The sequence below is a fragment of the Camelus ferus genome, chromosome 2 (assembly GCF_009834535.1).
Source record: "Camelus ferus isolate YT-003-E chromosome 2, BCGSAC_Cfer_1.0, whole genome shotgun sequence".
Taxonomy (NCBI): domain Eukaryota; kingdom Metazoa; phylum Chordata; class Mammalia; order Artiodactyla; family Camelidae; genus Camelus; species Camelus ferus.
This window is the reverse complement of record NC_045697.1, coordinates 83,786,673-83,814,618: the sequence shown is the minus strand read 5'-3', so window position 1 is coordinate 83,814,618 and position 27,946 is coordinate 83,786,673. Positions and strand designations below refer to the sequence as shown.

Genomic DNA, 27,946 nt, shown 5'->3' with positions numbered 1-27,946 from the left:
GGCATGAGCTCTGTCCCCAACCTCTTTTAGGTCTCCACGGTCCTGAGATCAAGTCAGTGGCTATTTACTAAGGTGCTCTGTGCTGCTCCACTTTTCTTAGAGAGAAGCTGAGAAAACTCACCAATGTACGAAAACAGCACAGATAAAGATAAATGGGAGAAAGTAAATGTGAAAGTAAATATTCCCGTATTTAATATGTAACTTAAGTGTGTCTAAAAAAGCATTAGGCCACTAGAAAACAAACTCATGGCTTGCCTCACTGATTTATATTATAAGCTTAGTTTCTGTATGCATTTTACATTGTTGACTTCAATTTTTTAGAAGTATTTTTTTTAAAAAAACCTACCGTATCTGATTTCACAGGTACATGAGCACCTCTGGTTACAGAAGCATGAACTGTAACAAATACTCAAGTTGATCACTTCAACATTTTGTCCAATTCTAGAAAAGGAGTTTACTTCAAAAGAACATCTAGATTAAATGAGGTATTTTCTTTGCATGTTGTAGCTAGTAATGTTTATATCTGAGTAAATGATTGGGGGCCTTGAGAGTAGAAGCAAAGTGGCTTTTCCAGAAATGGAGTCTTCAATGGGCTCAATTTTCTGGATAATTGTTCTAACCTTCTGCGAAGTCCTAGATTTATAGCTTCAAAACTGATAGCATATACTTGGGACACAAGCTGGATAGTTCAGTCCCTATCACCAACATCAAAGATAGGATAATACTAAAAGTCCCACATGGACCCCAAGATTACATGACTGTTCTAAGAAAGGCCTTTCTTATAAGCAAAGGCTTATGTTTTTAATAGCTCACTGAAATGTGGGACACTTTCAGATCAGAGACTACTATTTAGAATGAACCCTAACTAGGCAATCATTTTGTCTAGTTAATTAAATCAGCAAAATCTGGAACTATACTTTAAAGACCAAATCTTATCTTCTTAAATTCAGGATGAAAATAATATGAATTTTAAAATTAGCTGCTGTAACTAATCAGAACATTGTTAATTTAGCAATTAAGATGGGTACAAAGTATTTTTAAAAATACAAAAGGGAATCATTCCTAGTAACAGCTATGACACAAGACTCTCAGCTATGGGCAGCACACTGTAACTCCCAGGCATCCTACCATTAGGATTGTCAATTTAAAATGAAACTATGGCCTAACATTCAGTTTTCAGATAAGAGAGAGATGTGTTTAAGTTTCCACATTTATGAGCTAAGGACTCATGGGTGGCTCTTCTACTTACCAAACTATCAGCGGGATACTGCTGATGTAGTTCTTATCCAACTCTGGACATAGGATCTGGCTGCCATGCCAGACTCCACACTCGATCTGCCCCCTTCCCAGCTTGACACCTCTCATGCTGTCTTGTCTCATGGTGACCATTCTATACTTTGACTGATGTCCCACAATTCCCTGGAACTAATCTGGTTTAGCAGTGTTTGGGTATGGTATCCCCGACCGCAAAATCCATTCCAGCTGACTTCATCAACCTCTTCCCTTTTTCTATTCTATACAATGAAGACAGTCAAAAAGAACTGTAATACTATGGGCCTTCTCATCTCCATCCTCTGAAAGGAGAGTGGTTAACAGAGATAACTGCTGTCAATGAAAATAAACATCAACATTTGGCTTAGAATACCTGGAACTGTAATTATGTATATTAGGTATGCAGATCTTAAAATTTTTAAACTGAAAAAGTATAGGGTTATTACAGAGTTATTAGCTTCTATCTCCAATAAGAAATCAGTAAGTAAAGCAACTACAACTTATTTTTGGTGATCCCTAGATAACTTTGTGAAAATTAAGATGTACATATATAGATGATCAAAACTCAGAAAAGGTCAGTTTTCACTGGAAATGGTTCCTCAATGAATAAAGAAGCTATTGTAAAATTGATACCCAACATTTACTGAAAGTGAAGGGTAGCAAAACTAGTGAGTCAATTCCATCCTATTATAAAAATGGCCATTACATTGCTGAAGGGAAATTCTAGGCTTGCATTTTTTCCTATCACCTACTCTTTTCTTATTTGCTCTGTACTGAATATGGTGGGCTGTGGCCCCCTTTAACTTTCAATCTACAAAAAGCCATTCCTAACTCTCTATAAGATGATATCATGATACAGATCTCACAGATGACTAGGCCAGGTCAGCACTAGAAATGCAGCCATCCCTTGGCTAGCCCCAGGACATGGACCAGACTCGAGAGTCCTGTTTATAGGACAGAGTCATTAACTAGCTGATATTTCTAAGGACCCACAGTGGGCAATTTGAACATCTTTGTCTTCATCATTGCCAGGTCCACTTTGGCAAATACAGTTCTATCTCCAGATAACTTTTAATTACTGAAGTTGAAGATACACCCTCATTTCAGTAAAAACTCTAACCAATTATTCTATATCCTGTCTACATCAAGAAAGACATCAGTCACATGCTATCTATACCAGAAAGCACTAACAGGTTGAGCAAGTTAATTCATCAGGCTTTTAAGGATTTCAACCCTATTTCTATAATTTAGCCCTTATCTTCACACTGAGTCTTTAATGGATATAATAACCTCATTTTATAAGCCAGTGAAAATCAAAGAATGGCTACTCACAGACCAAAGGAATAGTCTGATCTCAGGTCAGTCCTTCTTCATTTGGTAACAACGGCAATTCCACTTACAGAAAACAGACTCCCAAATGTCAAAGGTTTAGTTTCATTAGAAAAATCATACACAAAATAAAAAATATATTTATCAAGAACAATAATGGTATTATTTCATTCATCAAATTCAGCAAATTCATTCAAAACATGAGTTACAATATAGAAAGAAAAATGACAGCATGAAGTCTTACACAACCAACTGATCTGAAAAACCAGTCCCTTAAAATGCAACTGCAGTTTCATTTTCCAAGCAGTCTTCTTAAGTTGAGGGTTTTCTGTACCTGATTTTACATTAACTTTTCTCCATAATAAGTTTAAAGCTGAATGTCGTTTCCTCACCAAGTACCTTATTCCCCAAAATGTTTAAACCAAGTACCTGATAACCAGGTGTCTCTGTTGCCTTTGATTATTTTATTTTGCTAAGGAATATGAAACTGCTATGAAAGTCAAGCCAAGGTCAAGTACACACCAAAGTTCTACCACTTGGGTATCTGCCCTCATTTGCTTCTTAGAAGTATGATTAAGAGTCATCCATACTTGCACAGCTGATTATGATGAGCATTTTTTTCTCTTTTTTTAAGTCTGCCTACTAGGTTCTCTCTCTTCCTCTGTCCACCCCTGGGAGCTCCACCTCCCTGATCCGATTTAGATTTGGAAGGAGGTGATATCGTTCCAAGTCTCTCAATTTCTTCTGTAGTCAAATTACACGACTTCAAGAATTTTGAAAAAGAAAGAAAAAAGAAGTCTCTTTTTATTGCTTCATTAAGAAAACATTAAAACCCTAACAGAAATTTACCATCTGTTCCAACTCCATTCCTTCAAGGCTCCCAAACAGCTTCCCGCTTGCTGTGACGGCAGTGGCAGGATGCCCATTACCAACTACTGTCAGCGCTAGTATGATACTCCAGATTGGGTCTTTTTTCACTGTTCACTTTCTTTCTAAAAAGCAAAAGCCTTGTTAATTAGATGAGCTCTATCAGAATAAATTAAGTCTCTGAAAGTGAAGGTATTCATGTTGTTCCATTCTGTTCAATTACATGCACATGACAAAAGACAGGATGACTCGTTTATCCTGGACAAAATTAGACAGTCACAACTTCAAGGGAGGTTGGCTAAAATATTCCTGCCGCTTAGAAAAACTAAAGCAAAGTGCAAGCTGAAATGGAGTTCTAAATGACATCTCCCAGTTGAAATGCAAACTATAAAAAGAAGGTAAAGGGGCATTAATAGGATCAGTGTCCTAAAAAACTATCGAGGTGGAAAGCCACCTCTGTGTGCTCCTCCACGGCCCCCCCTGAAGCCACCTCTTTCTCCTCGGAAGTTGGATCGATTTCTTTCTCTCCCACGGCCAGCAGAAGTTCCACCTCTTCCTCCTCCTCTGGGAGCTCCACCTCCTCGATCAGATTTAGATTTGGGAGGAGGTGACTTTGGTCGAAGTCTCTCAATTTCTTCTGTACACCCAGTCAAGTAGGAATTCGGGGCACTGAAGTAGGATGCGTATGTTTCTGCATTGTAGTTGCTATTTGTAAGAGTTGGTCCCACTGTAAGCCAGCCTGAAATGGAGTGGAAAAAAAAAAGGTTACTTTTTTTTTTTTCCAATTCTCTTATTGATCCGTTAGGAGCTACTTCAAATTTCCAATGCATTCTTAAAGATGTTCCTATCACTCACCCAACACTGATCTTTTTTTTTTCAAAGAATGCATGGCATTTAATCACAGTCATAAAGATTTCATATGTATACATTTTGTTTCTCCTCCTAGACCGTAACTTTTGTACCATAACCCTCCTCACTGTCTCCGTCCATGTTTCACATTCTGTGAGAACAGTACTTAGGAAAAAAAACATACACTACACTAAGTTTGGGCTTAGTGAAAATTTAATAAATTTTATATCACCTTTCTACTTGTAGAAATGGTACCATAGTTTTCTGATTAAAATCCTGAAATTAACTGTTGCCTCTACTCTTCCCAACAACACTAACCCAGCTAACAGATCTTAGAAATTCAACCACAACCATGTTGCTCCTATTCATTCCTATCTGTCCATTTCTACTGCCGCCCTTAAATTTAGGTCTTTATTTTTCTACTTCACTAGTCCCCTACACATTTAACAGACATAAAAATACACTGTAATGCTCTCCCAACATCTCCTCCTTCCAAAAAAGGAAAGCCTAAAGCAAAGCTTAGTTCATAAATATGGAATCTAAGCTCTTTTATGAGGCTTGAGCTAGCTTTCCAATCACACTGCTCATTAATGCTTTTCATAACACCTTCACTTGAGTAAAAGCAATGAATCACTTCAGTAACTGTTCCCATACTCATCATCTCTGCCTCTGTGCCTATTTTTTTTCCTATCCTGTCAACCTGTTAAAAAGTCCATCCTTCAACATCCACTTCAAATATACATCTTACTGTAAAATGAAAATACTTTCTCTCAGGATTTCCATTACACATTGTATTTCTTTTGGTAAAAAGGTATTTCTGTCAACTACTTGCTAGACAATTTTGACTGTATAGGAATGACCTCTGTCTGATTAAACTGTATCTGGAATGGGAGGAAATACAAATTAACCGTAATGCCTGATAGAGACATCATGCTTGGCATTCCCTGAGTGTGGCGATCCTTGCTCATTGGAGCAGGATGAGTAATACCTAAGAACTAGGTTCTTCATTTGAAAAATTAGGTTCACAATATTTCTACCCTATCATCATCAAGGTTATTTCTTAGACTATTAAGTCCATTATAAAATCCTATAAAATGTAAAATATTTTACTAAGATCACATTCTAGAACGTAGTAGCCATTTTTGTACAAAATTTTGCTCATTTAAAAAAGTCTTCAGTATCTAACAGTGCATAGATATAAGATTTATAATATCTGAAGAAAAAAAAAACCAGGTGAATCATACTGTATCTTTCATGTCACATCTAGCAGATAACCTGACAGGCAGAGAAGCACCTCATCAGTTGAAAGAGCACACTGCACACCTATGTGGTCTCACTGACAATTGAATCGTTGAGATTTTTACTTGCTACCTTCTGGTTTGTTTTTTGGCACGTATGTGGTATGACACAACACACAAGCAAGGAATAAGAAAGAAAACTTAAAGATTTAATAAAAATAGCTAATACTGTTTCTTTCATGCTATATTGCCTCTTACATAAATACGATATGCACATCTTCATAGAATGAACTGTAAGGAACTCTGCCTCCCACCCACACGTTCTTTATTCCTAGTGTTTTATTATACTTTCTAAAGGCATTACTAAGAACCAAGTAAGTTTAAATTAGCCTAGCTTCAGCATATTTGACACACATAGCAATTTTTAAACCTTTCAAAGCAACAATATATAGTATTCCTATGGTATGTATGATATCCCTTAGACTATCTCCTTAAGGAAGAAGTGTATTTGAGATTCAAACCAAATAAGTTAAGGCCCTTAGCAGACTTCTCTCAATTGCTCCTATTATTATTTATGTGGTTAATCTCCAACTACTTAATAATCTCCCCAAGCAGATATTCTTTCTTAGTTCTGTTTTACTATAGCTAATATTAGAATAATTTTTCTAAGAATGGGCAAAGATAAAGAATCAGATGGTAGTTTACAAGCAAAAAATAAAATCTGCACCTCCAAGACTCTGTTCAACTGGCATAGATACAGACAGAAGGATATCCTACATGAAAGAGATAATGTATAATCTGAAGTGGGTTAAGTGGCCACGGCTAAATGGATGGAGAAAACCCCCACTATATTTACAGTTATAGAATATTCGAGTTACAAATTGGCATCAAGCAAAATCTCTATTTTAGTTGCTGCTTATGCTTACACCTATACTTAACAATGATCTATTCTCTCTACTCAGGTTCTTCTACTCATGCCTCTATAACAAAAAAACTTTTGACTAAAATTATGCTATAAAGCCATTAAAATGATTAAAACTAATTATTTTAAATGTAGAAATATATTTAACATAATATTGAGAAAAATACAAAATGACAACTACAGTTATGTAAAAATTTGTATGCACAGGACTGGAAAGTATTATGTAAAAAAAATGAAAATACTTTGAAGTAGTGAGACTGAATCCTTTTTCCTCTTCAAAATTTTCATTAATGTTATACTGACTTTTCACTTATTAAAAGATTAGCATTTGTTTGATGTTTGCTTTTCCTCTTCAAATAGTTTTGCTTTTTCTTTAAAGTCTTCTACTTCATTTAAACAGCAGTTGCCACTGGAGATTGTTCCCAGATTCAGGAGCTATTTTTGCGTAGGACAGGTTAATGATGGAAGAGAAAAATCTGTTCATTTCCTCACATGCTAGAACCATAATCTTGATATTCAGTATCTATGGACATCTACACTTTCTGAAAAACACACCCTTCCAGTTGAGTATCTAGTGATGTTAGTTTCTTTTAAGCCAGTGAAGAGGAAACATTTGCTTGCCATAAGCTCTGCTGACAAAATATTTTACTTTGATAAAAGAGTAAAATCATCCACAAAAATCCAAACAAGATGTTCATGTATATGTACAGCGGAAAGCTATAAACAACCCAAAGCTCATTTTATAGCTGTATATGGTATGTATATAATAACTTATACATGAACTGTACATGTACTGAGAAAACTGGTTTAAAAAAAGTAAGAAAACTATGAAGTTTAAACCACAGCATTCCCACCCCTTTAAAGAAAAAATCAATAAACTACTTTAAATTAGAATTTAATAATTCAAGGATTCATGCTGCAAGATAGCCACTGAAGGTACAATAAAAGAATACCTAACTAACAGGCTAATAAAAAAGAAAAATTGAATAATATAAGAATAGTTAATCAATCCAAAAGAAATAAGAGAAAAAGGAACATAAAACAGTTGGTACCAATGTAAAGCAAAACAGTAAGATGGTAATTTATGCCCAAATACATCAGGAATTACATTAAATATAGACTGACTAAACAACTCAATTGAAAAATAACGATAAACTAGATGAAAACCAACTATTTTTGTTCACAAGAGATACACCTTAAATGTATGGATATGGAAGATTATAAAGAGACGGATGGAAATAATACACCATGCAAACACAAGCCAAAAGAAAGAGGAGTAGCTATAATAATGTCAGATGAAGTAGGATTTAAAGTAAGAAATACTGGATATAAATAAGGACATTTCATAATACTTAAGAGGGTTAATCTACAAGGAAGGCATAAAAATTCTACATTTTATAAACACCTAACAACAGAATCTTAAATAGCTCTAAACATAAAACTGATAACTAAACAAAACCACAAACCCATAATCATAATATATTATAACATACCTTTCTCACAGAGTAAGTAAAATAAATCATTAAAGACATGGCCAATACAAACAGCACACAATTAGTAAATATTATCTACCAACAACAAGAACAATATACATTCTTTTCAATTGGACTTGCAATATTTATCTAAATGGGTCAAAAACAAATCTCAACAAATTACAGATAATTAAAATCTTATGGTGCATGTTATTTGACCACAACATTAAACCAAGAAGCAATAACAGAATGGTAACTTATGCAAAACAATTCTGAATAACAAACTGTCAGGAGGAAAAACATTTATTTTTAAATATAGCAAAGCCAAGCCTCACAAACATTTCCCATGTAAAATATTTCTTTACATAGAGAATATAGTTTTACTTTTCCTTTATCATTTTATACAATTTTATGAAATTCAAGACCACCAGTTCCTACAAGCAAAATATTTCCAAGTTACTGTGTTCATCAAAACACACCTGAAAGAAACAGCTGATGGGGCTGGGGGGATGGGGAGAGGTAATTACGTTATGTATATAAGGCAACTTTAAGAATTACTTTTTTTTAGAATGAACATCAGAGTTTCTTCTAAATTCTTAGGTACTTTTAAGGCCAATTATTCTACTGTAACTTCTTCAACTTTTACTTTTTATGAAATGTAGATTAAAACAAATAAGATCCTGACTCCTTCCATCTTTAAACTTAATTTCTAGCATGGTAATGCCAAACAGATCGATTTTATATATTGTGACTGAAGTAATGCAATGCTCTTAAAAGTTACTTTTATATTTTCTGAGAAATAAAAGAAATAAGATGTACTGTTATTTCAACAATGATTTATAAACAAAAGCTGTGCCCTCTGAAAGAAAATCCTAGTCCCATAAGTTTACTTTTTACTCATTTTTTTTCAAAATAGTAAATTCACATTATACCGATTAAGTTAAAAAAAAAAAAGTTAGAATTCTGAAAAAAGCAACATCATGATACATGTAAGGAAACAAGCCAGGTACATTAGTTTCTAATAAAGCTGAGATCTGTATTTCACAAATGCATGGTTATTTTCTGCAGGATCATTTGGTTGGCAGACTTAGTCCTATCCAAAAAAGTCAGTAAGACATTTGGTCCATGCCACATGGTCCCAAAAATTTAGTCCTTGCCAAAACATTCATGAGAAAATTCGGTCCATGCCAAATGATTTTGGCCAAATATCAAGGACCTTTTGGCATGGACTTTACAAACCGATAAAGAATAAATGCTATGAAGAAAACGAAAACAGATTAAAGGGAAAGAGTGGTGGGAAGAGGGGAGTGGAGTGGGAAGCTGCCTAATTTAGACAGGGTTGTAAGAAGTCAGTCAGGTATTTGAAAGGAGAGAGGACCATGGAAAAGGACTGACAAGAATGAGCTTGGCAGGTGTGAAGTACAGCAAGAAGAGGAATCAAACACATTAGATGAATTTTATGCTACATAGCACCGTGTGCTATTTCTTAACATCTTTATCCCACAGAACTATACTGCTTTCTTTTTTCCCCTTACCTGGTCGAATTGTACTATCTCTCCCAAATAGATGAAGGCGTCTTCTACCAAGACAAAAATGTTCAATTATATGAAAAATTTCTACAGGCTTCTCTATATTGCCAATTTCAGGTTCTTCTGTGATAATCAAGTCAATGTCAACATTAGCATGAATGAAGTCCCCGTCTGTGCTACGCTTAACGGTTCCTTTGATCCCCATGAGGCAGTGTTCCTAAACAACAGTAAGAGCAGACCAATGAATCTCTTTTCATTAACAGTCATAGTTCATAACATTTTACATTTCTGATGTTCCCAATTCAAAGACAATCCTCGTTTCTCTGAATCTTTGGGATATGGTTCTAAGGGCAAAAGTACAATAAGAAAAATCTGGATCTCTGGATATGGGAAGATTGCCAGGGAAGCTAGGCAATAGAATATTAAACTTGGGGTCATCACATTTTAGAACTGAGTCAGTGACCATGGAATCTTCTTTCCATCTGCAACACTTGATAATAACTTGTTTTCAGCAGTTATGGAAACATGGCACTTGACTTTGGAATCTTCAAATGTTATACTGGGCCTCACATAATCCAAGATCAAAACTATCTACAAGATGTAAGCCTTTTCATATGGAGCACGGACTTAAAGGATGGACTTAAAGGATGGATACAAACTTCTAAATACTCAACATAAGTAAATGTGAAAAGTCAGTTTCTCTCTCTCTTTTTTTTTTTTTTTTGACCTCAATTCAATCTGGAATGATGGGAGTATGGTTTAAATAAATGTAATCTCACCTGACTGCATGAATTAATAATAGTAAGGATGGCTTAGATTCCTTTCAAGAGAATTTCTAGTCTAAAAATATCCTCCATCAGTGGGTCCCTGAAGAATGCAAGACTGGAGCACAAACTATTAAAGCCTGATAACTAGTAAGGCAGTCCTAAGAAGCAGAGGTTCTCAGGGGTGCTTGTTTAGGTTTTTAGGGTTCTTATGTAGGAAGAAGAAGCAAAGGGGAGAGAAGTATTTATCTAGCTGGCCAGCTATGAGTCCTGCTGCCCTTTCTTTACTAGGCCTAGATAAAAGGAAAAAAATCTGGGGGTCAGAAGTACCAAAAGCCCATATTTGACTCAGTATTACAGCAGTTTAGGACACACAGGAATACACACTGCCTTCTCCAGCACAGTATAGGTTGATCTAACTGAGTGAATAAAATATTTTAAAATTAACTTAGATGTATTACTTTACTGCTCAATGCCATTTTTTGTACAAGTCTAGGAGAAGGATCTTTCCACTAAAATTAATTAAAAGTATACAGTCATTTGGAAAAGCTTAAGAGAAAATAACGAAAATAAAGAAAACAAAGCAGTAATGGCAGTACCTTTGTTCTCTGGAAGACAGCCTTTGGATCTAAAGTCTTAGTCTTCCCTGGATTGTTTTTATTGGTTTTAATCCAACAAATATCTTCACATCTTCTATAACCCCACTTGCGTAAACACTAGAAATGAAAGAATTAAAAAAAAAATTCTTAGCTAAAAGAAATAAATAACACTTAAAATAACCAACCAGCATTAAAAACTTCCTAAAGATCTGAGCCACTAAATTCCAAGGTGTCACAGTAATTTTGTTTTAGTGCAGGAATAAAGAAATACTAGTCTTTAAATATACAGCCATTATACAGACTTCGTATATATCTTTTGGATATTAATGTAATAGATATAGTTAATATCAAAACATAGAAAGGATTACATAATACTTCAATTATTTAATACTACCTTCCACTGTCATCAGTAGAAAGTGGGTTTTAAGGGATAAAACACTCAGCCTCTCTTTAATCAAAAGTAATTCAAAAGATAGTTTCCTTCCTGCCACCTCAATTTTCTATCCTCTGACAAAGCTAAAAACTGTTGAAAACGCTCTAATCAATAACTCATTTTCAAGTGAGAGCCTTCTAAAATGTTATTTTTAATATATTTAATACTAAATCTCAAAAATTCAGACTTAAAATTGTTATGGATATTTCTTTATTGGGTAAATTTTACTTTCATCTTTTCACAACCTAGACAATAGAGAGATCTGAACCTTAGTGTTCTAGAATCAGTCACATGTGAACATGTAACAAATACTAGCTAACTCATCACTCAGAGTGGCATTTTGAGGCCTGTCATATGTAGGTGTTGGCTAGCTGCTCGGAATGAAAATGTGAGTAAGATATAGTCCTTATCCCTAGCTGATTTAAGAGCCAAGTAGGAGAAGTAAGTTAATGGTGGCACAATATTGTTGGTACTATGATCAAGTATAAATAAAGATATCGTGCAGCATAAAACACACTTTTCAGGAATGCTCTCATTGTATAAGCTGAGATACACCTCAAGATGAAACTTAAGATTTTTATTTTAAAATCTCAAAAATCAAGATCAGTATCTCTTCCAGCTGCTAAATATCTGTTCTGTATTGAATGTTCATTAAAATCCAACATGTCCTAATCAATTTACTAAAAGCTTATCAGTATTTCTCATGCTGAATTATTTTTGTAATCATTTTTGGCCAAAATCTACTTTCACCGATATAATAAACTGCTGCATAAACAAGTAAGACAAATCCTCCTAATCAATTTCAACCTAATTTGGGGACTAGGGGGTTGGGGCGAAAGCTCCAAGCCAGACGTTAAAGCTAAAAAAGGTAAATACGAATATACCTATAAAAACATACAGGATGTTTCTCTCACTTCCTTGGCTTTTCTATTGCATCTTGGGGAGGTGCCAGCAATAAAACAGATACACAGTTGGAATAGTTCTAGTCTTACCATGGAGTTAATAAATGACAGAGGTAATGATGTTCTCCAACATGCTATTTATATAAATACAAAGCAACTGCAGAATTTCAGGATTTGAGCACAAATATATCTCAATATAATCCTACTTAAATTCTTTATCTGTCAAATGGACACCTCCTAAAATTGCCAGGATTAAATGAGATCATTTATTGTATATCAAGTAATATGTCCTAAAAATGTAAAGTATTATCCAAAGACAAGTGAGGGAACTGAAATCCACAAGAGTAGTATCTCTTTACCCAAAGTTTCACTGTTGGACAACAGAACTGAGAGCAAAACTGAGGACTCCCAACACCTAGCCACAATGCTCCTATTATTCTTGGATAAAAAAGTTTGTATTATTTTGTTTCCATTTAGAATCCAAAACACTCCATTCAAAAAAAAAAAGTTCTGAAATACAATAAATATATGTACTTAAATTGAGATGTTGCAACTCCTCTCTTACTTTCATTCATTCATTTAAACTATGTGTTCCAGATACTGTGTTATTTGTCTTATCTGATTTGGCTTCCATCTGGAATGCAGGAGTTAATGCTATTCAGAAGCATACTTCTCAGCTACTGATAATGAGCAGTAAATGACACTAAGCAGCTTGTTTTTGAGCTATAATTTAGTTTCAAATCTCTAAACTGTTCTCTTCCTGCAGTTATAATGAATCATATTTTGATTTAGTCATTCCTAACACTAGTTAACTAAGGGGTACTGCTGCCTCTTGCACATTCTTTTCTAAACATTTTTCTTCTTCTGAGTACTTTAGTACTATTCAAGAAACAAATGACAAAATAACATTAATCTTCAGACTTCTTATGCAACATATCGTGTTATATTTTTTTCTTATGAATTTAAAAATCCACCAAAAAACACCACCTTACCACTCTTCCAAGGTCCAACCCCTCCCCGGAACCACACCAGAGAAAAATAAATGACCGAGGTGCTGCAATCTCATCAATCTCTAACTTCATAATCTGTAAGAAACCAAGACAATATTGCATAAAAATATGCAATCATCTCAAATCTATTTTCCCATTCATCCTAAATCCAGAAGAACCACCATTGAGATTTATCAAGACTTGGAGTAGATATGTTCTTTAAATGTACTCATTTTCACTAGGAAATACCATGGGAAATAAATCTCATCCTTAAAACTTGCTCTACTGTTGTTTTCTTATTCTGTATTAGGACAACACACACACATGCACACATACACTACGTACAACTTGATTTTATATGGAAAGAGGTAAAGGGAAACCATATTTATAGAATTATGTAGCTTTATAAGATACAGTTTAGAGCAGTCTGTTACTATTTACAGAAAAAGAAACTGAAATAAAAAGGGATTAAATTACCCCAAAGTTAGAGCAAAATTAAAACATAACAAATATTTGGGAAGGACTTGGTTTCCAGTAGAACAGTTCTAAAGAAAATAAATCAATTCACACATTTCATTATAATGATTGCTTTCAGTCTGAAATGTCAAAAAATCGAGATTACAATTTGTAATGTGTTGAGTGTATCACATTAAAAAAATCTTCAATACTTAAACCTCTAAATTTTGAGAATACTGTATACTTATAAATATGACTATGAAAGCAACCATTTTATATGGTATTCTTTTCCTTTTAGCTTTCTGTCAGTTAAGTCCCAGAGACCATGGTTCAAGTAAATATTTATTAATTTTATTTATTAAGAAAATCTTAACTTCTACCTGAGTAAATGATCATAACCATATCATCTATAATTTATCTAAGTAAAAAAATAAATACTTGACAGTAATAATGGAAATGAATTACAAAAGGTATAAACCTATTCAGTTTTATACTTCTTACTCTTTAAGTCTTGATATCATCTCATCTAATATTCTCATAGGAATATGAATAATATGTAATACACACAGGCACACACATATATTCCTATATACATGTATACACGGTATTGCTAAAGGTAAGTGATGACACACATCAGTGAAGAACATTAAGCAAGTTACTATCTTGACACTGCAGTTATAAATGCTAAATGTCGGTATTTTAAATAACTATCTCTATCCTTAACCAAAACACACTGACCACTACCGACTCTCTAATGTGAAAAAGAATACTTGTGCAACCCAAATGCCTTTCTTATTTATATTTTATTAATTACATTAGCTAACAGCACTTTCTTTAGGATATTATCACATGAAAGTTAAAAGCTTAGGGCTCTGGGGCCAGACAAAACTTTTTTCTACGCTTGAAATTCCTTTATTTCAAAGACTCTATTACCTTGTCATATATAATTGAATCTCTTGCATCTTCTCTGACCAAACCTAACTACTAATCAAAGATATCAGATTAATTTTTTTCAATTTTCCTTTGACTAAACAGAGACTGTTTTTATATTATTAATCAGTTTTGATGAGGATACAGTGCAATAGACAATTCTTAAACATTCCTGGAAAGAATGTAAATTTCTGCAACCTATCTGGAAAACTTCTCAGCAATAAATATCAACAGCATTACATCTTTAACCTTAAGTTATGGAGATACCATACACTGTACTTTTCTGAATTTCAACAATATACACAGATCACACTTATCAAAGGAGAGGAAAAACTTCTGTAAAGTAAAATAAAATAGAAATAAAAATGTAAATAAAAGTGCCGAAGGTATTGAACCTCCTAAGGGAAAGCTTCAAGGAAGAAAACCGTAGGTATATCTTGAAAAGTAACATTAACAATAACAACCATTAACTCAGAAAGGAGGTGCAAGATTCAAAGCAGCTTCCTATGAGACACCAGTCTCACAGTTTCAGTCCTTTCCCAACCTCTCTTGTGTTCAGTGCTCCCAGTCACTCTCTCCTTGAAATGCTCTATTCCCTTGGCTTCCCTTACAGTCACACTCTTTGTTCTCACTCATCTCGGACCTATTCTTTTCACAACTCTTTTATATGTGTATCTCACATGTAAGTTTCCTGAGGCTTTACTGTCAATCCACGTTGTATCTTAATTGAGACACTAGCTCAAGACAAATTCATTTATTCTCATAGGTTTAATGTGGTAATCCTCTAAAATCTGCATTTTGAGATGACCAGATCTGTCTGTCCTTTAAGTTTCATACTGCTGTTACAATCTATGCTTGAATGTCTCACATACACCTCAAAATCAACACATTCAGTATTACCTAATCCCTCTAACCCTGCTCTTCTTCTTAAATTGACTCTCAGCTGATGAAAACTCACCCCACTTATCCCAAGACTCAATCCTTTGAGTCATCTTTAACTCCTACCCTCATCCACTAGACCTCACCAAAAGTATCTACTAAACATTAGTGAATTTATAATCTCCTTCCTATTCTTACTACCATCACCCTAATTCAGGTTCCTTCATCTTCAAACGAGGCTACTGCAATAGCCTTCTAACTGCTCTCTCCTCTCCAGACTTCATTTTTTCTAGTCTATCCTCCTCCACATACTAATCTGACCATTTCACTAAACTGGTTAAAAACCTTCAAACTCCTTAATGCCTTTGGGATAAAAGTCCGACCCACTAAGACAGCATCTCAAGAGAGTCCCAATCTGTGTTCCAACAACATCAACTTACATACAGACCTCCCCCACCCATCTCTTTGCCTCCTCCATTCCTTCTGCTCTTGCTGTTCCTTCTGCTTGGAATCCCCATCCCACCCCTTCCTTCATCTGGCCAATTCAAACTAATATATTTACACTGTTCATGTGTCATTTCCTCTTTGTTTATGTTCCCCAGCTTCCTAGGCTTGGTCAGTTTTTTGCAAATTGTCTTATGCAGTCCTCTATTACTGAACTAACAAAATGATAATGCAATTACTTGTTTGGGTCAATGTTTATCCCATTAAACTGTGTGCTCCTTAAGGCCTAGTATATCATGTTTTTAGACTTATTTCTAGCTATACATCCAAGGACCCTGAGACTGGAATTGCCAGTCTACAGACTATTTATTCATTACTTGCTCAACTTTTGCCTCAAAAAGAAAAATGAGACTAAAGATGTCTTAATATTTGTTAATGTACCTTAGACTTTCAGCCATAATATATACTATAAATTTATATTTATGATTCCTAAATCATTAGAGATATTTATAATCTTATTTTCTGATCAGGTAATCATAAATTCATTTGAAGAATAAATAACTCATTACAATGTAGAAAGGTTCATCGTACATCATCCCAAGTCCAGCATTTTTCATTAGCAGTGATGCCAGTCTCTCTGTAATATTCTTCTAAAGGGGGTTCCAGAAGAATCACATCAAATTTGGGCGTTAGTTCTCTGATGTCAAAAGCTTCTATATCTGCTTGTAAGTACCTATTTGGTTAAAGCATAAAAAGTAAGAGATTTTTCTAATACTTTACAGATACTACAGAGAAATTTTTAAAATATTTCCTAATCACTGTTTACAAAGTGAACATGAGCTAATTACTGAATACCTTTTTATGGAGGGGCATCTTTCTTCAGTACAGATGTAAACCATCTACCAATGCTCTTCCCTAGGAAATGGATCTAATCACACTACAAAGTAAAATCCTAGTCCCCCACGAACATCCAGAACATAAACTTCTCTCATCTTTACATGGAAAATCCATACTGTGATGTAAATCTCTGAGCCCTTTTCTGTTATCATCTGAAGTTTCCAAGGACTATCACATTCTTCCTCAATTATTATTAAGTTAAACAACTAACTGTGAGTTTTCAATTCCTTTTAAAAAGAGCTTCTAAAGATGGACATAATTTTTTTTTTAGTTTGTTAGTAATATTATTTATATTAGTCTTTTCCAGCTACTTAGTAAAAGTTACTACTAGCCTTTACTTAAAGGTTATTTCCACATAGTATCTAAGTATTTTAAACATAAATACAAAATACTTTAAATGTAAGAATATTTTTAAATAGGATGAATATTAGTCTGCTAATCTTTTTCCCCACAAACTCGTACTTTTTGTGGTTCTTCTAATCATTAACAGTATACATTTTAGCAAACTGTTAAACATACAGAATGCTCAAAGCAAGCTAAATATGAAATAAACAATGTCTCCAATTTCAAAGATCTTATACACGTTTTTTTGAGGGAAACATTCTGTTTAGCAAAGGTTAAAATGAATTTTTGTATTCCAAAATATTAAGAAAAGTATCCCTGGATGCTGAGTTATAATTAATTTTCATTTTCTTCTTTTCCTTCACTAAGCTTTCTAAACATTTTTTCAGTAAGTAACTTTTGAGAAGAAAAGTCATTTAAAAACATTTTAAGATAGTCGAGAATACAAGTAGTATGACTTTCCAAGAAAAAAATTTAAAGACACTTTAAGTAAATTAGCTAGAAAGTTGAAAAAAAAATTAAATGAGAACCCACTGTGTACTCAGCACTGGAGTTTCAAACTAATACAATTTTACTATACAGAAGAAAGTGTGTGTTAACCTTACAAAAGTGCTGAATTTTTTTTTCAAACAAAGCTTGCAGGATAAAAAGACTGATATTTTAAGCCTGAGTTGGGAACAAACCCACTTACATAGGAGGAGTGTTAGATTTAGCTATTAACTCATCCTTCAGCCTGATGAGTTCCCTCAGTTTAGGGTATTCTTCAAATCTGTCGGCCAAACCTGAGGAGGAAAAACAGTAAATTCTAAATGTCAATATAACTGAGTATCAGTGAATTTACAGGTGGTGAGCCCTCTCAGGAAAGCAAAACCACCTCATTATCCTCACATCCTTTTAAAAAAGTTAATTTAGGGTGTTTAAAAATAATTCATATATACACTTTATACCTAATGATCCTATCCCCATATGCAGGCAAACACCCAAATCACTCAGATGTTTTAAAGCCCAGATCAAGTCAATAAACAATTTAATTTCTCATATTTATTAAATAATCTGCTTATAGCACCAAGTTTAGCCATTCTGTTCTCAGGAAAAAAAAAATTTGTATCATGCTTTTTTTCCCCTTTTCTTTTTACTAAAAAAATTTCTTTCTCCCAAAGAACCTAGTTATTGAATCAGACTTTTACTTAGTTTCTTAGACAGTTACCCAAAGCAAAAAAATGAGGATTTCTTTTCTTTACTACTGATGATCTTAAATTAACTGATGATGCCTTAAGGACACAATCAATCCCAGAACAAATCAAGTTGAAAAGATAATGAATTCCTAATAGTAGATTACCAATCACTTCACTCACTCTGATTGCTTATCTAAAACTGTACTACCAATTCTAAGACTAGTTACTTTCTCTAAGAATATTTCCTATATCAATACTTACAGTTTCAAAGATCTCAGATTTCACATTATTATAAACAAAACCTCACATATATTTTCAAGCTGAGGACCTTGAAAAACATCCACAAGTTCCATAAAAGTTAAAAATAGGAGACTCACTATTCCCATATCCTAAAAAATATTTAAATCTTTGAGCCTCAGGAGAGATTTTAGATAAAACAGCATAATGCCTGTTTAAACAACTGTAGAGGTAAGTAGGGCTTTGAATATCAAGGATTCCTAAAAGTTCTTACTTGGGTTTTTTTTTTCCCTACAAGAAGCATATTCATAACAATATGAATTATGTAAATATTTTAAGTTAAAAACCAAAAGTACATATTAATACCTCTAATGTTAAAGAGTAAAAAATGTGAAAGATTTTGTAAAGCTTCCTTAATTGGTGGCTATAGATCAAATTGCAAATAAAACAAGTTTGAAGATTTCATTACAGTCAGGTTTCAGTCACAGTTGGGTCAGCTCTTAATCACCTACAAAACAGAAGGTATAACTTTTTCTCAATCTATAATATTTTCTTAAGTACATTTTCTTTGCCTTGGAGACAATGTCTCAAAAGCAGAAAGGCTGATAACGAAATTTGGTTATACAACTTATAACTTTAACAAAAAATAGCTTTATTGTAGTTGACAAACAAAAAACTTATATATTAAACTTATACTTAATGTATACCATTTGATGAGTTTGAACATATGCATACATCTGTGAAAACATCACCACAATCAAGGTAAGACATTATCCATCACCTCCAAAAGTTACTTTGTGTTCCTCTGGTTTTTGTGTGTGTGTAGTAAGAACACTTAAGATTAGACCTACCCTCTTAAAGTTTTTAAAGTCTTGTTGACCATAGTCAACAGTACTGCTAACTACTGGCAATTTGCTATACAGCAGATCTCTAGAATTAATTCATTTTGCATAAATGAAAACTTTATACCAATTGAACAACTCCCCATTTTCCCTTCCCTCTAGCCCCTGATTACCACTGCTCTATTCTCTGCTTCTATGAGTTTGACTATTTTAGGTATCATATATATTTATATACATGTACTATTTTAGGTATCTCTATGAGTGCATGCATATTTGTCATTCTGTGACTGGCCTATTTCATTTACCATTATCATAACCTTTTGTGCTACATCTAAATTTTGCCCATGAAAACATTAAAATCAGTTTCTACATGTTGCTTACAAGCAAAAGATAAACTTGATTAACATCAAAATTAAAATTTTTGTGTTGCAAATGATAACATCAAGAAAGTGAAAAGACAACCCACAGAATGGGAGAAAAGACATGCAAATCATACATTTGATAAGGGACTTGTACTGCGAATACGTAAAGAATTCTTACAATGTAATAATAAAAAGACAAATTATCAATGAAAAAATAAGCAAAAGGATTAGACATTTCTCCAAAGTAGGTATTTAAATGGAAAAATAAACATATGAAAAGATTCTTAACATCATTAGTCACTAGGGAAAAGCAGATCAAAACCACAGTGAAATACTACCTCATAGCCACTAGGATAGCTATAATCAAATAGACAGATAATAAGTGTCAAGGATGGGAAGGAACTGGAACCCTCACATACTGTTAGTAGGAATGTAAATGGTTCAGCTGTTTCAAAAAGCAGTTGGGCAGTTCCTCAACAAGAAACACAGAATTACCACATAACCCAGAAAATCCAATCCCAGGTATATACCCAAAAGAAATGAAAGTGTACAGCCACACAAAAATTTTACACGAATACTCATAGCAGCATAGTTTGCAACAGCTGAAAAGTGGAAACAACCCAAATGAATGGTTAAACAAAATGTGGCCTGTACACACAATGGAATATTATTTGGCAATAAAAAGAAAAGTACTGATATATGCTACAACAGCAATGGTCCTTGAAAATGTAAGTGGAGAAAAAACCCAGTCACAAAATATTGTATGATTCCAATTACATGAAATGTCTAGAACAGGCAAATTGATAGAGACAAGAGTCAATTAATGGTTATTGAAGGCTGGGGACAATTGTGGAAGAAGGAATGGGAACTGACTGCTAATGAGTTCTGGGTTTCTTTAGGGGAGATGAAAATGTTCTAAGAATGTGGAGAAAAGGGAACCTTTGTACACCGTTGGTGGGAATATAAATCGGCACAACCACTGTGGAAAACAGTACCCAGGTTTCTCAAAAAACTAAAAATAGATCTACCATATGATCCAGCTATTCCACTCCTGGGTATATATTCCAAGAAAATGAAAATACTAAGTGGAAAAGATACATGCACCCCAATGTTCATAGCAGCATTATTTACAACAGCCAAGATAGGGAAGCAACCTAAGTGTCCACTGACAGATGAATGGATAAAAATGATGTGATATGCACACACACACATACAAATACACACACACCCAATGAAATACTACTCAGCCATTAAAAAAATAGATTTTCCCATCTGCAACAACGTGAATGGACTTGGAGGGTATTATGCTTAGTGAAGTAAGTCAGAAAAAGAAAAACAAATACTGTAAGTTACCACTTGTATGTGGAATCTAAAAAATAAAATCAAACTAGTGAATATAACAAAAAAAGAAATATAACAAAAAAGAATATAACAAAAAAGAAATAGACTCACATATGTAGAGTACAAACTAGTGGTTACCAGTGGGGAGAGGAAAGGAGGGAGATCTAAGATACGGACAAGGGATTAAGAGTTATAAACTTCTACATATAAAATAAGCTACAAGGATATATTGTACAGTACAGGAAGTATAGCCAATACTTTTTAACTATAAATGGAGTATAATCTTCAAAAATTGTGAATCACTATTTGTATACCTGAAACCTATAAAATACTGTAAATCAACCATACCTCAATTTTTTTTTTAAAAAGTTCTAAAATTAGATTGTGGTAATGGCTTAACAAACCTGGGAGTATACTTTTAAAAACTGAATTATATTCTTTAAATGGGTAAATTGTATGGTACATGAATTACCTCAATCAATTTGTTTTTTTAAAATGCAGAGATAATGCCTTTGATGAGCTTTTGGTAGACTGGGCACAGCTAAGGAAAGAATTTGAACTTGAGGATATCTCAATAGAAACTTCAAAAACTGAAAAGTAAAGAGAACAAAAATTGGAAAGAAAAATAAAGCCAGAATATCCAAGGACTGTGGGACAACTACAGCTACAAAAGGTATAATGTGTAATGGGAATATCAGAAGGAGGAAAAAGAGAAAGAGGAACAGAAGAAATATTTGAACAATAATGACTGAGAATTTCCCCAAATTAATGTCAGACATCAAGCCCCAGATTCAGGAAGCTCAGAGAGTACCAAACAGGATAAATGCTAAAACAAAAAAACAAAAAACAAAAGCAAACAAAAAAACCCAACTATACCTAGACATATTTTCAAACTACAGAAAATCAAAGATAAAGAAAAAATTCTGAAAGAAACCAGAAAAAAAAAAAATACTGTACCCATTGAGGAACAAAGATAATTATACCCAACTTCCTCAGAAACAAGGAAAGAGTTAAGTAAAATATTTACAGTTTTGAAAGAAATAAAACACCAACCTAGAATTCTGTATTTTGCAAAATTATCTTTCAAAAGTAAAGGAGAAATAAAGACTTTTGCAGACAGACAAAATTGGGGGAGTTTGTCGCCAGTAGACCCTCCTTGCAAGAAATGCTAAAAGAAATTTATAAAAAAGGAAAATAATACAGGTCAGAAAATCAGAACTACATAAAGAATGGAAGAGTATGGTAGCAAGGAATAAGTGAAGATAAAATAAAAATGAGGGAGACTAACAGAACTAAAGTGAAAGAAAGAAAAGAAGGAAAAAAGTAATACCACTTGATGGAAAAATGTGTACTAGAAGTACTAAGAATGGAAAGTGGAAGCCAAGCCAGGAAAAAGTTTTGTTAGAAATAATCCAAAAATTGAATAAATTACATGCATATAATCAACAGCTAGCCATAGCATATTCCCAATAAATCTGACATACCTACATCCCTGATGAAATTCTGAGGTCTGTGTCCAGTGTCTACAAAATGTTGGCAGTAATCATTATGGGGATTTAAACTCTGTGTTCCCTAAAAAAAAAGTCAAAATTAAATTAATACCAATCACTCTGATGACAGATATACTAATTTTGTACTTTATTTTTTATTATGAGGGCATACAAAATATAAGCTGATTGACAGATTTTAAAAAATTGAAATCATCATTACTAAAATGATGGTATTATTCTTCAGTATCTACAGACATTAATAAGGCATTATCTCATCCTAAATGACCAAGCATCAGAAGAGTATTTCATGAATAATTTTAAATGATCTTTATATTATAATAATGATTCTTGAATAACTGAAAAAAATCTTGAGAACAAGCAAGTGTTTAAAATCTTTTCAGGCATAGGGCTGAAATGTAAAGATTTTTAGATTTGAAAATGATTTATTTACCTTAAGAAAAGTACTAGAATCTTTGTAAATCTCTTCTTCATATGGCAAATTCTCTTCCTCCTGCTGCATTTCTAATTCATCCTTGGAAAAGAAAGATTAAGGAAACATTTTATGTATAGGAGGAATATTTTATATGTTATAATATCTTGAGTATTAAGACTCACATAATTGTTTTATTTCCCTCAGATATAATAACTTTTTCAAATTACCATTAAAGTCAAACACTGAAGCTATTGCCTTCACATCATTAGCTCTAACTAGTTATGTTTACAATAAAATAAAATTTTCCTTTTCATTCTCATCAATAATTAGCTATAACTACTGTTTGTTGACTAAGTTATCTGAAATTATTTACCTCAGATATACTATAAATATTAGAATTTAGCCCAAATCAATTTGATTTCTACTGGATTGAACCATATAAAACTGCTATTTCTCAAAATATACTTAAAAAATGCTAAAATACCAGGAACTATATATGGTTTGACCTAATATAATCACAAATATTTAAGTTACATATTAGCATATATCAAAATGTAACACATAAGATAGCATTTAAGAAATTAGGTAATTATATTGTTGAAATTCCTAGAGACTTAGTGAAACTATTCATTCCCTTCTCTATTAAATATAGTTGCACGACAATTAATTTGAAAACAATGGAAGCAGGTTTTTTGTCCTTAACTTTCCTTTCCACTAAATATTGCAATTACAAGTTTAGGAGTTGTGTTTTTTCTTCGGCCTCTGTCAGAAATGGTTCTACACTTTATTTGAATTGTACTACCCCATATTGTTAATATGGAAAAATGCAACTCAAAAAAGAGTACTGTAGCCTCTTGAAATATGATTCAATTATCCAAAGTTTCTGATACATCTACCTCCTCACTCTTATTTAAGAATGCTATTGCCTAGTGCTTACTAGGCATTATGCTAAGCGCTTTATACATAACATACTTCTTGTGTTAAAATGAGGAAACTGATATAAATGTCTTTATTTACTTGATTCCATGTATGTCGCTGACAATTATTTTAGACACTCTAAAATTCAGCTTTCATCAAATTGTTTTCCTAAATAAGCATCTATGGATTGTAAGGATTTAGTTTTTCTTGACCATAAAACTGTCCCATTTTCTACTTGCCTTATATTCTTCCATTTTGTCTTCATCTGTCTCTCCTTCATCCTGATACTTACGTTTTGCACTTGGAGTATCATAGGAAGCCCTAAAAATTAAAACTGAAGTATCACACACAAATAAATACAAGATGAAGGGGGAGGGTATAGCTCAGTGATACAGCGCATACTTAGCATGCACAAGGTCCTGGGTTCCACCTCCACTACCGTTAAAATAAGTAAGTAAATAAACCCAATCACCTCCTCCCAAAATAACAACAAAAAACGATCAAATATATACAAGATGTATAAATGTATGCATTAATAACAGGTTATAAAAAAGAATAAAGCAAATTTTTCCTGACTAAACAGTATCTAGTCACCCAGTTTATAAATCTTAAAGTACCACAACCTGATTAATAATTCTGTACTTTATTTTTATGAGAAAGCAATCAAATGAAAAATAAGCTTTAATAAGGCATGTACGGCAAAAAGAAACTTCTACATTACATATATAATCTGTCTTGAGCAAAACTGATGTTCAAATTGATAACTACAATACCGAAAGATTCTAAATGCTTTATGAACTATCAAACAAATGGCACTTTTAGGGTAAAGTATGTTTTTTTAATAAGAGTTTTTTGAATAAAATTATTTATGGTTCATAAGCTAATTCTCAGTCTAACATTCCATTTTCTAACTATCTTATAAATGAGAACTTACTATTATTCACAAAATGAGTATTTCATAATTTATGAATTAACAATAAAAACCAGTTTCTGAAATCTTTATGTTGATGCTTGCCGTGACAACACAATTCATACTCAGGTTACTGCTTATTAAAACAATGATCTTTTCACAATATTAACATAGCACTAAAAAAAAAAAAAAGTTATTTGACTGACCTGCAAGTTTCTCTTGTTTCAGCAATCTCCCTCTGTTCATCTTTGCTATTTAACACAGCACCAATGCTGTCAGCACTTTCGGCTCCCAACTGAGAGAAGGCAAAAGCCAAAAATTAGATCACAATGCACTGAACAGTCTTTTCAGCCATTTGTAGCAGCATTTAATCTATCAAGTATTAAAAAAAACAAAAAACAAAACACGTAACTACCTCAGCAGGCAAATGGATTAATTACCATGCAGGAAAACAGGAAACACCCTGGAACAAAATCATATTAATTAAGAATGATTTTAACAGCTGAAAATATTTTATGCCTTCTGTTATTCTGAAATGAAAACAATTTAGCCAATTCTCCACTTTTAAAGTAAATAATAAAACCATAACTACCTCAGCAGGCAAATGGATTAATAACCTTGCAGGAAAACAGAAAACACCTTGGAACAAAATCATGTTAATTAAGAATGATTTTCACAGCTGAAAGTATTTTGGCCTTAAGTTATTTTTGAAATTAAAGCAATTAATTTAGCCAATTCTCTATTTTTAACGTAAATAATAAAACTGTAACTACCTCAGCAGGTAAATGGATTAATTACCTTGCAGGAAAAATAGAAAACACCTTGGAACAAAGTCATGTTAATGAAGAATGATTTTAACAGCTGAAAGTGTTTTATGCTTTCAGTTATTTTGAAATTAAAAAAGTTAACTTTAGCCAATCCACTACTGTTAAAGTAAATAATAAAACACAATATAGCAGTAGTAGCAATAACAAACAAACAAAAAAAAAGCAGCTAACATATAATGTTTACAGTGTGGCAGGTACTATGTTAAACACTTTGCATCCATCAGCTTACCTGCTGTACTTTATCCCATGCTGTAACAAATACTACTATTCAGTTTTATTCAAGCCAAGTTTTTATATAACGGTTACTGACACATAATAAACTTTATAAATACCTGAAAAATGGTCATGCAAATTCTGGTTGGCAGTTCATGAAATTTTGCAAAATACAACCAATGTAAACAAATCACTAGTTGGGATAAGCTTGGCTACACAGAGTGGGATCAATTCATGGAAACCATTGAAAGCCAAACCAAGTGTTGAATGCAATTTGTAGGCCATGAGGAACCACTTAATATTTTTAAGTAAAAGAAGGGCATAAGGAAATCTGCATTAAATAGTCCCTTTAGCTCAAGAAAGGGGAGAAGCATACTAAAATATTACAGCTGGAAGTCCCCAGCCTTGATCTTAAAATATTATCACTGCCTCTTTAGACCACCCACTTCATGACTCCTCTCAGGCTTCTCCAGTGGTAAGTCTCTTCCAATATATCAACTGTTTGAAATTTTAACTCTTCCAAAAAATTTTCCTGACCCCTATTCTCTTTAATTAGAAGACACCATCTACTTCCCACTGGTGAAATGCTTTCTAACCTTCTTCCCATGACTGACTCCACTCCCTTCAAAAAGTAGATAATAGACTTTCCATTGTGGTAGCACTAAATACATTATTTGAATAATCAACGACAATTGGTATCATTTGAAAGCATATATGATTTTTTGAAACAAGGCCACAAGTTAAATAAAAAGCAGGTGTAAATTGTTGGTGGTAGCAACACTTGCCACAATCATGGTCTGGGCCTATATACAGCATCTAGCATCTTCATCCAACAGTCAAAAGCACATCAATCAAATCATACACATTGGATTATGCTCTACTCTGATAGTTCATCAATCAACAAAAATTTGCTAAAAGCTTACTTCGGGCAAGAAACGAGGTTAAGGCAGAAGATTAACCCAACGGGAATTAAATGCAAAGACTTAGCACGCAAACTGTTTATATCCTGTGTAACAGTAAGTAATATACAGCCGTGAACTCAATAGTAAAAGGACAATGGAAGCTCAGAGGAAGAAGAGACTAAACCAGGGAGATCAGGATAGGTTTCATCATGAAGTTCTCAACTGAGCTGTGCCATAGAGGACAGAGGGAAATCAGAAAAGACAATTGTAAAAAATCACAAAGTATATATTGCACAAATCATGTTCTGGAGAGTAATAAACCAGTCTGTCTTGCTCATACAGAGAAAAGTAGGTGAAAGAAAGGCTGAAATTAGCTGGTAAAATGGAAATCTGTCATTAATTATAGCAGACATCCTTACTTTTAGACATTACTCCAGAGAAAATATTGTAGACCTATTTCACAATGAAGCCACAATCTCAAGAATTAGGTGCTGACTATGAGGAAAGACAAGACACAAAACGACCATTTAGATAGTGAAAAGAAATTTAGGGGAGAGCAAGGCACTTTTACTTGTGTGAACTGCGGTAATTCACTCACAAAGGCCAAAGTTTTGTATCCCCCACCACTGAGCACCGTGCCAGACACTTGGTGGGCATTCCATTAAGGTTGCTGAAGACCAATCGTGGCGTTCGGTTTAGCACCACCACAATGACCTCGCCGCAAAATGGAAAACATCTGCGGCACCGCGGAAGTTGAGAATAAGAGACTAGGTAGGCCCAGGGATTAAGGTCGCGGCACCAGAAAGGACTGCAGGTAAGGAGGAAACAAAAGGCCAGGGGAGGTAAGAGGACGCCACGCACGCGGATTCACGATCCCTCCCTGGGCCGCGGACCTGCTGCGCGAGGAGCTGTCGCCGTAACTTCTGCCGCTCTCGGATCTCCTGCAAGCGGCTGTCCATGTCCCAACTCCTGTCTTCCACTACCCGGAAAACTTGGCAATTAGCGCACGAACCCCTACCCACTTATGTTTCCGAGTCTCTGGAACACAAGACCCTCCAGAAGCTTCAAATGCCGGGTACCCTATGTCCTTTCCTCAATAAATATTTCCGGCGCGGCCGGATTTGGCCCGACCGGCCCGGAAGTCCCGCCTCCTTCTGGACGCCCGCGATTGACGCCACCTGGA

The 27,946-nt window shown here is 33.8% G+C and overlaps 1 protein-coding gene across 1 annotated transcript; it reads right to left on the bottom strand.

The window, feature by feature from the left end:
* Positions 1-292: 292 nt before the first annotated feature.
* Positions 293-27,888, bottom strand: METTL14 (methyltransferase like 14). Its single transcript, XM_006185520.3, has 11 exons — positions 27,657-27,888; positions 25,028-25,116; positions 24,151-24,232; positions 23,012-23,092; positions 22,555-22,642; positions 17,805-17,895; positions 16,466-16,607; positions 13,169-13,261; positions 10,842-10,958; positions 9,485-9,695; positions 293-4,207 (listed from the first exon to the last, which is right to left on the bottom strand). Exons 1-11 carry the CDS (start codon positions 27,720-27,722, stop codon positions 3,903-3,905), a joined length of 1,365 nt encoding a protein of 454 aa, XP_006185582.1. The 5' UTR covers positions 27,723-27,888; the 3' UTR covers positions 293-3,902.
* Positions 27,889-27,946: the final 58 nt, after the last annotated feature.

What these genes read in the sequence shown, in the direction of transcription:
- METTL14 (XM_006185520.3), bottom strand. Translation starts at nt 27,722, where the DNA reads ATGGACAGCCGCTTGCAGGAGATCCGAGAGCGGCAGAAGTTACGGCGA. An exon ending in GAAACAAGAGAAACTTGCAG is followed by an intron (nt 24,233 to 25,027) that starts GTCAGTCAAATA and finishes TTTAATTTTTAG; the next exon opens with GGCTTCCTATGATACTCCAA. An exon ending in ATTCTAGTACTTTTCTTAAG is followed by an intron (nt 22,643 to 23,011) that starts GTAAATAAATCA and finishes CTTTTTTTTTAG; the next exon opens with GGAACACAGAGTTTAAATCC.